The 13,723-nt window shown below is 51.2% G+C and overlaps 2 protein-coding genes and 1 long non-coding RNA gene across 4 annotated transcripts; 1 reads left to right on the forward strand and 2 right to left on the reverse strand.

The window, feature by feature from the left end:
- Positions 1 to 1,248: 1,248 nt before the first annotated feature.
- On the reverse strand, positions 1,249 to 4,964 carry LOC128097522 (uncharacterized). The gene is made up of 3 exons (XR_008213884.1): positions 4,878 to 4,964; positions 2,743 to 2,962; positions 1,249 to 2,204 (listed from the first exon to the last, which is right to left on the reverse strand). It is a non-coding gene; the product is annotated as an uncharacterized LOC128097522 (long non-coding RNA).
- A 119-nt stretch (positions 4,965 to 5,083) lies between these two features.
- Positions 5,084 to 8,926, forward strand: Cdc20 (cell division cycle 20). 2 transcript variants are annotated; one of them, XM_052718093.1, is made up of 11 exons: positions 5,084 to 5,175; positions 5,303 to 5,491; positions 5,592 to 5,740; positions 5,830 to 5,926; positions 6,037 to 6,165; positions 6,267 to 6,463; positions 6,570 to 6,664; positions 6,797 to 7,025; positions 7,195 to 7,320; positions 8,264 to 8,381; positions 8,683 to 8,926. In XM_052718093.1, exons 2-11 carry the CDS (start codon positions 5,311 to 5,313, stop codon positions 8,859 to 8,861), a joined length of 1,500 nt encoding a protein of 499 aa, XP_052574053.1. In that variant the 5' UTR covers positions 5,084 to 5,175; positions 5,303 to 5,310; the 3' UTR covers positions 8,862 to 8,926. The 2 variants fall into 2 exon arrangements, with proteins under 2 accessions (XP_052574053.1, XP_052574055.1); XM_052718095.1 differs by having other exon boundaries at positions 5,116 to 5,189.
- Positions 8,927 to 9,190: 264 nt separating this feature from the next.
- On the reverse strand, positions 9,191 to 13,676 carry Elovl1 (ELOVL fatty acid elongase 1). The gene is made up of 8 exons (XM_052718098.1): positions 13,543 to 13,676; positions 11,220 to 11,279; positions 10,852 to 11,042; positions 10,619 to 10,699; positions 10,468 to 10,524; positions 10,284 to 10,389; positions 10,064 to 10,200; positions 9,191 to 9,909 (listed from the first exon to the last, which is right to left on the reverse strand). The coding sequence occupies exons 2-8, from the start codon at positions 11,263 to 11,265 to the stop codon at positions 9,688 to 9,690; spliced, it is 840 nt and encodes a 279-aa protein (XP_052574058.1). The 5' UTR covers positions 11,266 to 11,279; positions 13,543 to 13,676; the 3' UTR covers positions 9,191 to 9,687.
- Between the last annotated feature and the right edge of the window lie 47 nt (positions 13,677 to 13,723).

The raw sequence follows: 13,723 nt of genomic DNA on the forward strand, positions 1-13,723 counted from the left end.
AGGAATAAAGAGTTCAAGTGCTCAGTTTTGAGTCTCTTGGAATAGAGAAATGGCTAGGGATGAATTATGGATATACTGTAGTCCATCTGTTTGCCACAACTTCATCCTTCTCTGCGTCGATCCAGAGTTGATTCACAGGGTGGATATCAGAGGATTTCCTAGAGCTTTGGCTTCTGTTTCGTTTCTATGGGAGGATATTGGTAAATTGTGTCCTCTGTTTCCAAAATCCAGATGTTGAGATCTGAAACCCAAGTACCTCAAATGTGATTTTTTTTTTGTTTTTTTTTTTTGTTTTTTGTTTTTGGCGACAGGGTTTCTCCGCGTAGTTTTAGTGCCTGTCCTGGATCTCACTCTGTAGACCAGGCTGGCCTTGAACTCAGAGACCCACCTGGCTCTGCCTCCCGAGTCCTGGGATTGAAGGTGTACGCCACCACTGCCCAGTCAGTCACTGAACATCTCTGCCTCAGGGTGCCGGGGCTTCAGGCACGCATCTCACTGCAACTGTGCTCCTGTCTCTCCTCTCTACAGTAGTTACCTAACCCAGACACGGACAAAGTAAACTGCTTGTCATGCTTCAGGGTTCTGAGTCTTTCTGCATAGGAACTTCCACTGTTCCCAAAGTTCCTGGCAGACAAAAGCCAAACTCCTTAGCTTAACATGTAAGCCTGACACTAGGCTACCTTTTTCTACATTTTTTGAGGTTCAGGAACTCTAGGGCACTAAATCTCTAGTTTTCCATGGTAATTAGAAACAGAAAAATGAGTACTTCAGAGTTGGAGACAGCACGGAGTTTAGACGAACAGCTGAAGATTGTTCTGCCATCATTGGGATGACCTTAGTTAGGCTAGGACCGAACTCTGGTCTTTTCTGATGCCTTCCTTAGCATGTTGTTGGGATTGCAAAGGGGTGCCTTTGTTAATGTCTCTTATTCATTCCCACCTAATTTCTTTGGTTTTTTTTGGAGACAGGGTCTCTACCTGACCTGGAACTCACAGAGAACCACCTGCCTCTTCTTTCAAGTGTTGGGATTAACATGTAAAAGGTGTGTGCCAGCCGGGCGGTGGTGGCGCACGCCTTTAATCCCAGCACTCGGGAGGCAGAGGCAGGCGGATCTCTGTGAGTTCGAGGCCAGCCTGGGCTACAGCACGAGATCCAGGAAAGGCGCAAAGCTACACAGAGAAACCCTGTCTCGAAAAACCAAAAAAAAAAAAAAAAAAAAAAAAAAAAGGTGTGTGCCACCATGCCTGGTTCACTGACCTAATTTCCTTTTTATGTAAAATGAAGACAGTTGATTTATCTACCTTAAGAGCTCAGTGAATTTACCAGATATGGGAGGTGGGGGGCACATGCCTTTTTCCCAGTACTCCAGAGGCAGAGACATCTGAGTTCAAAGGCAGCCTGGTCTACAGAGTGAGTTCCAGGACAGCCAGGGCTACACAGAAACCTTGTGTGGGGTGTGTGTGTGTTGGGGGGGAGGGTGTTCAAGTTCATCCTTAGCTTCATGGAGTTCAAGACCAGCCTGGGCTACATGAGAACATGCTTCCAAAAAAAGTTCGTAAACTGTGTTATGAATTATTGCTGGGGGATGGGGGGATGGACCCCTGACAGTATCCCACGCACGCAGGGAAACATGCTGGGCAGATGTACACCATGCAGGCATGGCAGCAGTGGTGGCAGTAATTCACAACCCAGATGCCGCATCCACATGGAGAGTATTATAATAGAGAGATGAAGAGAAAGATAGGAAAGAGAGAAAAGAAGAGAAGTTGAGGGTGTGCACCTCGTGGGAGGAAAAGTGGAAGAGAGTGAGAGCAAGAAGAGGAGTTTTTCCTTAGAATGAGGCTTTCACATCAGGACACAGGGCAGCACCAAGGGGTGGGATTTAGAGGGGCGAATCAGAATATTAACATTCCTCCATTTTAACTATTATAAAAAGAGGTAAATTAGGTGAATTAGGGAAGCAAGTGGGGGAACAAGGGCCCTGAATTCTCAAGGCTACTTCAAACTGACAAGGGGCGAAGTAGGGACGGGGGAACCAGGAGTCACGCATGGCAGAAGGTCTCAGGAACGTTCCTTGAGGGAGGTGAGGAGGCAGGTTGCAGCAATGGTGTTCCAGGAGCTTGGGGGGAAGTGACACTCCAAATCAGGAGTAGAGAAGCCATGGCATCTGCTGTTTCTCTGGAGGTCAGGTGGGAACAGTGAATCTGCAAAGTATGTTCGAATAATATGTAGGGCTCTGGAGATTGTTAGTTTTCATTAGACCAGATTTCTTGATGCAGTAGCAAAACTTTTCCCAGGAGCCTGAAGGAATCTGTCAGACAGCTGGAATGCATTTACATCATAGCAAAGGGGTTAAAAATCCATTTAAGAACTCTTCAAAGCTGCATTTATCAGTATTAAAACTTTGAGCTTCTGGATTTATATCTGAAACCAGTCTGTCCTGTACCATGAAGTCTGTGAATGAGGCATACCTGTCTGTAATTGGAGAGCATATATATATAAATAATCTTGGGATTGGGGCTGTTAAACTGATACACCCTAGTCATCAAACACCATCATACCTGAGAAGGATAAATTTAAGAAGAAGTAAGACAGCTTTCCAGCTACCTAGGCGACAATCCCAAGTCTCTTCATGGTCGTTGGGGGACAGAAGCCCCAAAGGCAGCACTTGTTCAGCTCATAAGCCCAGAAGATCTGACAGATTTTTTTCTGTGGAGTAGAAATTTGGGGAGACTGACCCACCTTGACTTTGCAGTATGGGGCAATTGGTCCTCCATTGTTCCACTTGTTCAGTCTGGACGGGATCTCAGCTTTTCACTGCGTGGCCAGCCTTGCCATGAGCTTCCGGTGGAAGTTTTTCTGTGGCCGTCCGTCTTCTTGGAGGAGATGCAGGATGCTGTCAGGAGCTGGCATGTCTCTTTATTATAGAAAAGCTTTTATATTAAATGCCATATTCTCAGATCTACAGGTGTTTGAGGACGGGGGAACAAAATCCGTTAGATGTATTTATAACTTTGAGAGCATACATATGACTTAAATCTGAATATACAGGTTTCCCAGTTAGTTACAGCTTAATGAAGTTAGGAAGGACAGGGAGGTTCACATTCTTTTATTTATTTATTTATTTATCTATTTATTTATTTATTTTTGGTTTTTCGACACAGGGTTTCTCTGTGTAGCTTTGCGCCTTTCCTGGAACTCACTCTATAGCCCAGGTTGGCCTCAAACTCACAGAGATCCACCTGCCTCTGTCTCCCGAGTGCTGGGATTAAAGGCGTGCGCCACCACCACCCGGCTTGGTTCACATTCTTAAGCCTGAATAGACTTACTTGAGTAAGGAGAGACACTTTTTAAGCTGTTAGCAGCGATATCTGAATCTATTACCATTTTTAAGGCCCTGTAGCTGTAGTTCTGATCTTTGAGTACAGCCAGATTACAATCCTGAATGACGTATATAGAAATCATTATTTCTTTTTTTTTCTTTTTAGAAATCATTATTTCTTTTCTTTTTTTTTTTTTTTTTTTTTGGTTTTTCGAGACAGGGTTTCTCTGTGTAGCTTTGCGCCTGTCCTGGAACTCACTTGGTAGCCCAGGCTGGCCTCGAACTCACAGAGATCCGCCTGGCTCTGCCTCCCGAGTGCTGGGATTAAAGGCGTGTGCCACCACCGCCCGGCCATTATTTCTTAAGCTGTCTCCTGAGAAAGCAAAGAAGAGTGACAGGGAAAGATCCCAAGGTGAAATGGGAACAGGAGAAAAGGGGCCTGTGAGTCAGGGTGCAGCCACAGGGAAATGAACCCAAGGCATGGGTCGGCAGCAATGGTGGGGGCAGGGGGCCATAGGCACATTTTTCCACAGTGAGGCTTTAAGGCCCAGCAGACTGACCTCCAGCATCTCATAGGGTCAGCGAGGGCCTCCCCCCTCCCCTTAAAAGATTTTCTGTGTGGTGTGTGTCTGAATGTGTGTGTGAATGTCTGTGTCTGCCTGATGTATGCCACCTGTTCTGCTGGGTTCCAGTGGAGCCCAGAATAGTGAATCGGATGCTCCACTCTGGAGCTGGAGTTACAGGTAGTTGTGTGCCTGCCTGACAAACCAAATTCTGGTCCTATGGAAGAGCAGCAAGCAGCTCTTAACCCCTAAATCATCTCTCCAGGTCCCAGACCTGGATTCTTACCAACTTCTTTTTACGACCTTGGGCAAATTCCTTGCTTTGGGCTTTAGTTTTTACATCAACATAACCTGGTTCTGGGCCGGGTGTGGCGGCACACGCCTTAAATCCCAGCAGACTTGAGTTCCAGACCCGGATTGCATAGTGAGACCCTCGTCTCAAACAAACAAAATGGTTGCTGCTCACTGGCAGGTTGCGTGTAACTCAGGTAAGACAGAATCTCTAGAATTCTCAAGAATCCAAAGCCCCAGGAGAGTCAATCATAGGACGCCCCCAAGAGCAGCCTAACATCTCCAAGGACAGAAAGGCAGGAATCCTGATCCTTTTTTTTTTTTTTACACACACACACACACACACACACACACATACACGCATACTTCTTTCCTAGCAGGAATCCTGATCCTTTTTTTTTTTTTTTACACACACACACACACACACACACACACACACACACACACACGCATACTTCTTTCCTAGCAGGGTTTCTGGCTAACGGACTGCACGCCAGCAAGCTCCCGCTCTCCTCACTCAGGCTGCTACCTGGCCAAAGTCACCGGGTCCTCGGGATCGAGTCTACCCTTCTGCATATAACCTAAGTACCACGCACACACAGGCTCCCGCGTGACCTCTCTCAGGCTCTCAGATTCCCCCAACCGCTCGATCCCACCCGGAGGGGCGTCAACCAGTGAGCGGATGCTCAGGGCGGGCTGACCGGCGGTGCAGACTCCGCCCCGCGCTCCGATTCGGGCTGGGACTCGGGAGGGCTCCCGGGGGTGGGTTCGGAATTCCACTCGAAACGCGGGGCCGCCACACTCTCGTGAGATCTGAGACTTGCTCCCGGAAGACTCGCCCCTTTCCAGTGTGGCGACCAATGGGCGAGGGCGACGGTTAAGACGGTTGGGTTTTGAAGGAGCCAATGAGCGCTCGCAGCGGAGAGTTTAAGAACCACAGCCCGGCGTGCCTTTAGCTGGTCCGGGCAAGAACGCGTTCGGCAGACGCACGGACGAACTGTGAGGAGCCGGGGGTCTGTGCCTGGGAAGGCCGCGTACGGGGAGGTGCCGGGCTGGTGGGAGCTGTGGCCGGAGGAGCCCAGAAGCCCGGCCCGGTCCCGAACTTGGTCGCCTCTCGCCCCTGTAGACACTGCCATGGCGCAGTTCGTGTTCGAGAGCGACTTGCACTCTCTGCTTCAGCTGGACACGCCCATCCCCAATGCACCCATTGCGCGCTGGCAGCGCAAAGCGAAGGAAGCCACGGGCCCGGCCCCCTCGCCCATGCGGGCTGCCAACAGATCTCACAGCGCCGGCCGGACCCCGGGCCGAACTCCTGGTGAGTTGGGGGTCCGGGGAGGGAAATAGAATCTCTGAGAGTCGGCCTTCGAGCCCCCTCCAGGAGCCTCGACAGACTGTCTTCTCTCTCCCTGCCCCAGGCAAATCTAATTCCAAGGTTCAGACCACCCCTAGCAAACCTGGAGGTGACCGCTATATCCCACATCGCAGTGCTTCCCAAATGGAGGTGGCTAGCTTCCTCTTGAGCAAGGAGAACCAGCCGGAAGATGGGGAGACGCCCACCAAGAAGGTATGATTCCACGGGGGTCACGATGCCTGAGACCTTATGTGTCCCTTGGATGATACCACTTATGCCTCACGGCCACCTCTCTATGCCAGGAGCATCAGAAAGCCTGGGCTCTGAACCTGAACGGTTTTGATGTGGAGGAAGCCAAGATCCTCAGGCTCAGTGGAAAACCTCAGAATGCCCCAGAAGGTTGGTGTCAGTCCCTCCTAAGGGAGACATGTGCCTGCTTTCCCCGCGCAAAGTCGAGGGCAAGGGTGGTAGTATCACTTTCAAGGCCTAGACCCACTCTGTTGCCACAGGCTACCAGAACAGACTGAAAGTACTCTACAGCCAGAAAGCCACGCCTGGCTCCAGCCGGAAGACTTGCCGATACATCCCTTCCCTGCCAGACAGGATACTTGATGCCCCCGAGATCCGAAATGACTACTGTAAGTGCATCATTGTCTTTGCGGATGGAAGAAGATAGCCTGGGCATGGGTGGACCAGTCTAACAAAGGACCTCGTGTTCCGTTCTTTCTGCCTCTGGCAGACCTGAACCTTGTGGATTGGAGCTCTGGAAATGTACTGGCTGTGGCACTGGACAACAGTGTGTACTTATGGAATGCTGGTTCTGGTGACATCCTGCAGCTGTTGCAAATGGAGCAGCCTGGGGACTACATATCCTCCGTGGCCTGGATCAAAGAGGGCAACTACCTGGCTGTGGGCACCAGTAATGCTGAAGTGCAGGTAAGACGGTGGCTCTGTTGTCCTCAGCCCCAGGGAGGAGCCAGCCCAGCTGGAAGGATGGAGGTGCCCAGCTCCACTCTCTGATCCTCTGGTCTTACCTCTACAGCTATGGGATGTGCAGCAGCAGAAACGGCTTCGGAACATGACCAGTCACTCCGCTCGAGTAAGCTCTCTAAGTTGGAACAGCTATATTCTGTCCAGGTCAGTGGTCTTTGCTAGGCTGTAGCAGTTTGGTTTCTGCCTACCTCTTGCCATTGAGGGCACATCCAGAATTGAAGTGGCTCTGACTTGATTTTGTGCTGCCTCAGAACTAAATCTCTTTTCTTCTCTCAGTGGTTCACGCTCTGGCCATATCCACCACCATGATGTACGGGTAGCAGAACACCATGTGGCCACACTGAGTGGCCATAGCCAGGAAGTATGTGGGCTGCGCTGGGCCCCAGATGGACGTCATCTGGCAAGCGGTGGCAACGATAACGTGGTCAATGTGTGGCCTAGTAGTCCTGGAGAAAGTGGCTGGGCTCCCTTGCAGACGTTCACTCAACATCAAGGTGCTGTCAAGGTGAGAAAGCACTTGGCCTGAGGTCTGCAGACCTCAGCTATAAACTGGGACTGTTGAAGGGAGATGACACGGTGGCATTAGACCGTGTTTAACTGTGACACTTAGAGCTTCTTGACTGGCTCTGCTGTCTGTCCACTGACCTGACCCAGCCTTTGTCCATCCCATGTAGGCTGTTGCATGGTGTCCCTGGCAGTCCAATATTCTGGCAACAGGAGGTGGCACCAGTGACCGACACATCCGAATTTGGAACGTCTGCTCTGGGGCCTGTCTGAGTGCTGTGGACGCCCATTCCCAGGTAGTTTTTGTTGTGATTGTTAGTGGCGATTCATGTTTTAACATATTCTAGCTGTTTCCAGGTGTGTTCTTCTGTGTGAACTTACTGAAAAACCAATTCCACTCCAACTCAATACCTGATCATTTCTGAACTTCTAACTCAGCCCTCATTCTTGAGTTACCATTTCCAAGTTTCGCTTCTCTCCACCATAGGTCCTCTAAAGTATCATCACATCCTCCGTATGTCCCAAATGAAGCTTGTCACTTCACCTTGCCTTCCTGAAATGATTGTTGTTCCTCATGGACTGCTTCAGAATTGCTTAGAAATCTGAAAGCCCCCTAGAATCTTTCATGTTCCTTAAGAGAATTGTTTTATCTTGGAATATCGTTCACATCTGTCCCCTCATTACTGGGTCTCATCTTTTTTTTTTTTTTTTTTGAGACAGAATTTTGCCCTGGCTGGCCGGCCTCAGACTTGCAATTCTCCTGCTTCAGCATCCCAAGTTCTGAGATTCTGAGTGTACACCACCATGCCCAGACTCCCAAGCATTCCCTCTTCCAGTCTTATTTCACAGTCTGAGTGGTATTTTACTGTCCCTAAACCTGTGGTGATTCCCACAACCTAAAACATATGATCCAAATACATTAGAACATTTGAGGCTCTCGCTATTGGCTTGTGCCTTGCTGTGAACACTCCAGCTTCCCCCTCTTCATTTCCCGAACACTCAGCCTACACTGCAGACACAGGCTCTGATGTCAGATAGTTGGAGTTACTTTGGGGCAACTTGTGGACTTCCTACTGGTAGATTTATGTCCCATAAATAGGTATTTGTCTCAAGCAGCTTCATAAGGACTGTGACCATTGTTTGAATCTATAGCACCTGATAGGGTTGCTAATATTAGAATGGACTTGATTCTGAGTAGCCCAGGCTGTATGTCATGTCCATGACAACTCTTTTCCACAGGTGTGTTCCATCCTCTGGTCTCCCCACTATAAGGAGCTTATCTCAGGCCATGGCTTTGCCCAGAACCAGCTGGTTATTTGGAAGTACCCAACCATGGCCAAGGTGGCTGAGCTCAAAGGTAGGTGGGAAAGGGAAGCCAGGCAGAAAGGTTGCAGTGTACGATTTCATTTATGTGAAATGTTGAGAATAGATAAATGTGGAGAGAGTAAAGAATTAATGATTTGCTAGTGGCTTTGGAGAGGATGGGACGTATGATTTAGAATGCTGTGGTACTAGTTATAACAATGCACAGCTTTGTAAATACAGGAAAACCACTGAATTAGTTAAGGTGAGTTTATGGTATTCAAATTTTATTTCAAGGTGACTAACAAAATTAGAGGGCCATGTGCCTATACTCAAATGCACTGCTCTTACCCTAGGTCACACAGCCCGGGTCCTGAGTCTTACCATGAGTCCAGATGGGGCCACAGTGGCATCAGCAGCAGCCGATGAGACTCTGCGGCTGTGGCGCTGCTTTGAGTTGGACCCTGCCCTGCGGCGGGAGAGGGAGAAAGCCAGTGTAGCTAAAAGTAGCCTTATCCACCAGGGCATCCGTTGAAAACAGACCCCTTTTGTTTGTTTGTTGTTTTTTTATTTTTCTAATAAAGTTGTATCTTCCTTGTGTCCCAAGCATCCTTCCTAGGGGCTGCCCGTACTCTAATTAGAGCTAGAAGTCTTGTGGGAACTTTTAGCCACATTTTCTTGTTGTGGAACTGGAGATTGATCCCAGAGCCTTACCCCTGAGCATTTTTATTTTGAGACCAGGTCTAGGCTAACATTGAACTTGTGAGCTTCCTGCTTCAGCAGCCTTCCTCAGCAGCTAGAAATACTGCCTGCACCCTCCCTTCTGTAAGCTGTGCCCCCCTCCATTTATACATACACACAATCTCCGTGGTTTCCTGTCACTTTAATTAAGACACAAATGAGTACACAGCCTGTATTGCCAGGCCTGCTGCCCATCCTGACCTTTGGCCCAGAAGCTCATGCTTCAATGGGGAGTGAGAAAGGGAGCCTGAGTCCATTGTGACAGATTATTGCTGACCTCTTCAGTGTGAGGAGAAAGGCCACAAGACCCTGGTGGGGGCCAGCCCTGAGTGTTCCTCTCCCAAGTTTAAGGCAGGGAGGGGGGGAAGTAAGTGTCCAGCCCTTTCAGCCTCCAGTTCTGGTGGCAGACAGCAGTGAGGCCACATCCCTGGAGCTGGCTGGGAGAAGGGATGGGAACAGTGGTCCCTGTAGACCAGCTGTGGGGAGGGGAGAGCCAGTCCTCCTACTCAGTCCTGACCACATGAGCCCTGGTCATAGGTGTAGGTGGAGAGGACACTTGTGGATGCTGCCCAAGGTGCAGTCCTGAGGCACTTAGGTGGGCAATATCTAGGCCATGCTTCTCAGTTGGCCTTGACCTTGGTGATAGCTGGAGTTCCATTTTGCTGAACTGTACGGGGCAGCCGCTTTCCCTTAGTGTAAGAGTGATACCAGAAATTGGAGAAGAGCACGAAGAAGATGGTGCCATACATCCAGATGAGGTGGATAATGAGAGGGTACTGGTAATTGCAGCTGGGCATGAAGTAGTATTGGCTGATGTGCAGGGAGACGAGGACAAACTGGATCTGGGAGAGAGAAAGACAAGGGTCAGAAACAGGTTGGGAGGGAGGAGAACAGACATAGATAAGGCTTTCGGGAAGGATGGGGTGAGAATGGTTGGGTAAAGAATTGAACAGAGGAATATTGGGGGTTTGGCTTTAGGCCCACCAGGCCCCTCACCAGCTGAATGGCTGTCATATGTTTTTTCCACCAAAGGTAGGGCTGAGCCACAGGGCCAAGGGCAGACAATCCGTAGTACAGGTACATGACAACATGTACAGTGGAATTTACCATGGCATGGAAAGAGCCCATTCCTCCTAAGATGGAAAGAAAACAGGGTCAGGAGATGAGCCTCCACTCCCAGTGGCTGCCCGCCTCTCCAGTGGCCTTGACTGCTCACCTGGAGCAATCTTTATCCCCCACCACCAGCTCCAGGGAAGCACGGAGTGATGGAAGACATGTAGGAAGGTCACCTGCCCATCTTTCTTGCGGAGAATAAATATCACCTGAGAGAAGCGAGGAGGGAAGGTTGAGTGCCAGTGCCTGCCTTTCTACTCCCAAGTTCTAATGTCTCAAGTACTCACTGTGTCCATCAGCTCGATAACCTTGGAAAGCATGAAGAGCCAGGCCACTCGAACCATCTGTAAGAAATTAGGTCCCTCTTAATACCCACACACAGGTCTCTGGCTGCTCCCTTATCTAGGTTGCTTAGGATTTACCTAAGGCTCTACTTACCCGAAGTGCCTCGGGGCTATTGGAAAAGTCTACAGGGTCACAGCGCCAGGTGTAGGTACTGAGCCAACCAGACATTAGGAACTAAGAAAAAGTATGGATTAGACCAAAGTTCCCCTCCCCCAGCAACCCCTCCCGTTTCCTTAATGAACCTCTAGAAAGTAGACATGCCATGCACTGGCCCATGCCCTACCCCTTACCCTGCACACAAACTAAGCCTAGGCATTCCAGCCTACCTCATAGACAATGTAGAGGGAGAGTATCACCAGTGCGAAATTGTAGACAATCATGAAGCCACGGAGTTGGAAGGGCTTCCGGTTAGCCATGATTCGAGGCCCAAGTGAGAGGACGAAATACACGTAGGTCAGAAGGATGGATGTTATTAGCAAGGGGGACCCCATCAGGGGGTAGTTCTGCATCCGGGGATCTGTAAATAGGAGGTCAAAGGGGTTAGGGTCGCAGGGTTCAATATGCCTTTCTAGGTCTAGTCATGAGATCAGGTCACAAAAGGGTGAAGTAGTTCATAAGGACTTCATTAGGACATAGCCCTAGATCCTGGAGTCCCAGGGAAGGTGGGCAGGCATGGCTATGGACAGCAGCTTACCTGCATGCTTCAGGAATTCCTGATACAAGTTCACGACAGCCTCCATCCTGGCTAAGGACTCTGAGGAGGGATGGAGAGTGGGCATCAGATAGGGATCGCTGCATGCCCCCATCCCACACTTGGCCCACAGAGACAAGATACAGAATCAACAACTGATGCCTCACTGCCAACAGGGTAGGACCGCGAATGGAGCTCTGTGGTGGAGCACTTTCCTAGCATGCACGAGGCGAGGCCGGTGGGGATATCCCGGGAGTAAAGAAGGCAGTCTGGATGGAGCATCCTGCTGCCTGGAGAGAGCTGTCCCACCCTTCCTCTCCTCTCCTGAATTCTCCTTCCTGGCCTCCCTCCCTTCCTCTCTGAGGGAACTCTGAATTCCCGGTGGGTCTCCTTCTGGATCCTTTATCCTCACAGCACAGCTCATCTTCCCAGTGAACCTCTTCACCCTTCCTGGTAAGCAGTCTCATCTCCCCATGAGAGGTCACTCTTCTCTCCAGCAATTCTCCCTCAGCCTCTCCTCTCTTACTCCCCGCTTCTCCCAAGGAAACTCCTTCTGGTTCCTTCCCAAGACTCCCACCTCCCCTCTGTCCCCTGCCAGGACTCCCACCTCCATGGGCTTTTCTTTTCTGTCCCAGTACCTGAACAAACCTAGGGTTCCACTTCTCCCCTGCTAAGCGCAAGTCTCCCCAGGCGTCCCCTCTGCCTTCCAGTGCTCTCACCTCCAGTCTCTCTCCTCCCCTCTTCTCACCGGCAAGCTCTCCTCTCTCTCTTCCACTCCGTGAGCCTGGCTCTTTGAGACTCCTGCCCTGGCGGCTCCACCTGTCTGACTAGATCTTGCAGCAGCCCCGCCCTCTGCCCGCCCCCGCTACATTGGAGATGGGGTGGAGGGTGGGTCCAGGCCACAGGTCAATGCCTAGAGGAGCAGGACCCACTGGAATTGAGAAAGCCAAGTAAGGACCCAGACTGGCCACCTTAGACCAGCCAGATAAGCTAATGTTGTAGGTACTCCAGAAACTTCTACCCAGGACTTTGGCCAGAGGAATTACTAAAAATCCACACCCAGCATTCTCTCCCAAACGAGCCATGAATTCTCAGTTTGTCCTACTTCAGAATGGGCATCACCCTTCCCTTCCAGGGAGGGGTAAGAACACCAGTGGTATGTGAGGAGGTGGGAGAGTGGGGGAGGTCTCAGGAATCTTTCCCTCCTCTGGGAGGGCTCCTCATGGGCTAGGCCCCTTCCTCCTCAAAGCTGGCAGGAATGTCAGAGGAAGGCTTACAGTGGTACAAAAACTTAGCCTAGACGCAGGAAAGCCTAGGGCTCTGTCCCAGAGGCATCAGGCAATTGCCCAACAACCTAAGTGCTCCAGGTGCCCTCCATCACGCCTTTCTCAGGGCTCCAACTCTACTATTCACATCTGCACCCTCGCACTTCTACATACTTGCCTCACACCGTTCTCCACTACCCCTGAGACATACACACTATACCTAGGGCTCGCACACCTCCATACAGAGCCCATGCGTATCTTGCTGACCACACCACCAAAACAGGCTTCCCCACTGGACATGCCAGGCTCCTAAATCTCACACCTGGCAGGGTCTGAATTCACAGTGGCACTCACACTTCACCAGGCATGGACACATGGAGAAGAACATGGAGGGAACATTGCCTCACTCACAGTCCCTCCTTCACACAGAGCTCCTGGTGAGCGACACTGATCATTTCTTCACACATAGTCACACTTGTTGGTGGCTTATGTTGGAGTAGGGCCTAGCACTTAGGCATGTGCTCTCACACACGGTTCCTCTCTGACACACGTGAGCTTGCCAGCTCCTTATCTTCCTCAACCACCTCCTCCAATTCACTCCCCCCTCATCACCACATACACAGTAGCACACAGGAACCCTGGAGGGCAGGAGGGAGTCAGACTTCTGGGAAGGATCTCTCCCTAAGCTTGAGGGAACCCCGGGTGTGTTCCCCGCAGTGGAACACGGGCATGGGGCAGTTCCTTTAAGATGGATGGGAATGAAAAGGGGCACCGCAAAGGGAAGGCGGGGAAGGGAGAGAAGGGGGCCGAGTGGGCAAGGTCAGGAGGTGCTGGAAAAGAACTAGGTGAGAGCGAATGGGGGTCAGCGGCCAAGGTGTCGGGGGGAGGGAGCATGCTGGGCTGGCCCAGCCCCAGTAGCTGGGACCTCCCACCCACTCGCCCCAAGAACAGCCTCGCCCACAGCCTGGGCAGGGCAGGGCGGGCAGGGCAGGGCAGGGCTAGCCCAGCCAGCCAGGCAGGGGGCGCTGGCACGTGGGGGGCCATGGGAGGTCCACACTCACCAGTGGGAGCCAGGCGGGCAGCAGTAGAGGGTTCGGAGGGATCAGGGCCGGAGAGAGGTCCCCAGGGCCGCCTGCCGGCCACTTCCTCATCTGCTCGGCCGACTTTCTGTCACCAGAGGGGGAGGGGGCGGGCCGGGCGGGGGGCGCCTGCTGATTGGGCGGCTGGCCGAGGCAGGAGGGG

Source organism: Peromyscus californicus, unplaced genomic scaffold, assembly GCF_007827085.1.
Source record: "Peromyscus californicus insignis strain IS unplaced genomic scaffold, ASM782708v3 Scaffold_5__1_contigs__length_169319896, whole genome shotgun sequence".
Lineage (NCBI taxonomy): Eukaryota > Metazoa > Chordata > Mammalia > Rodentia > Cricetidae > Peromyscus > Peromyscus californicus.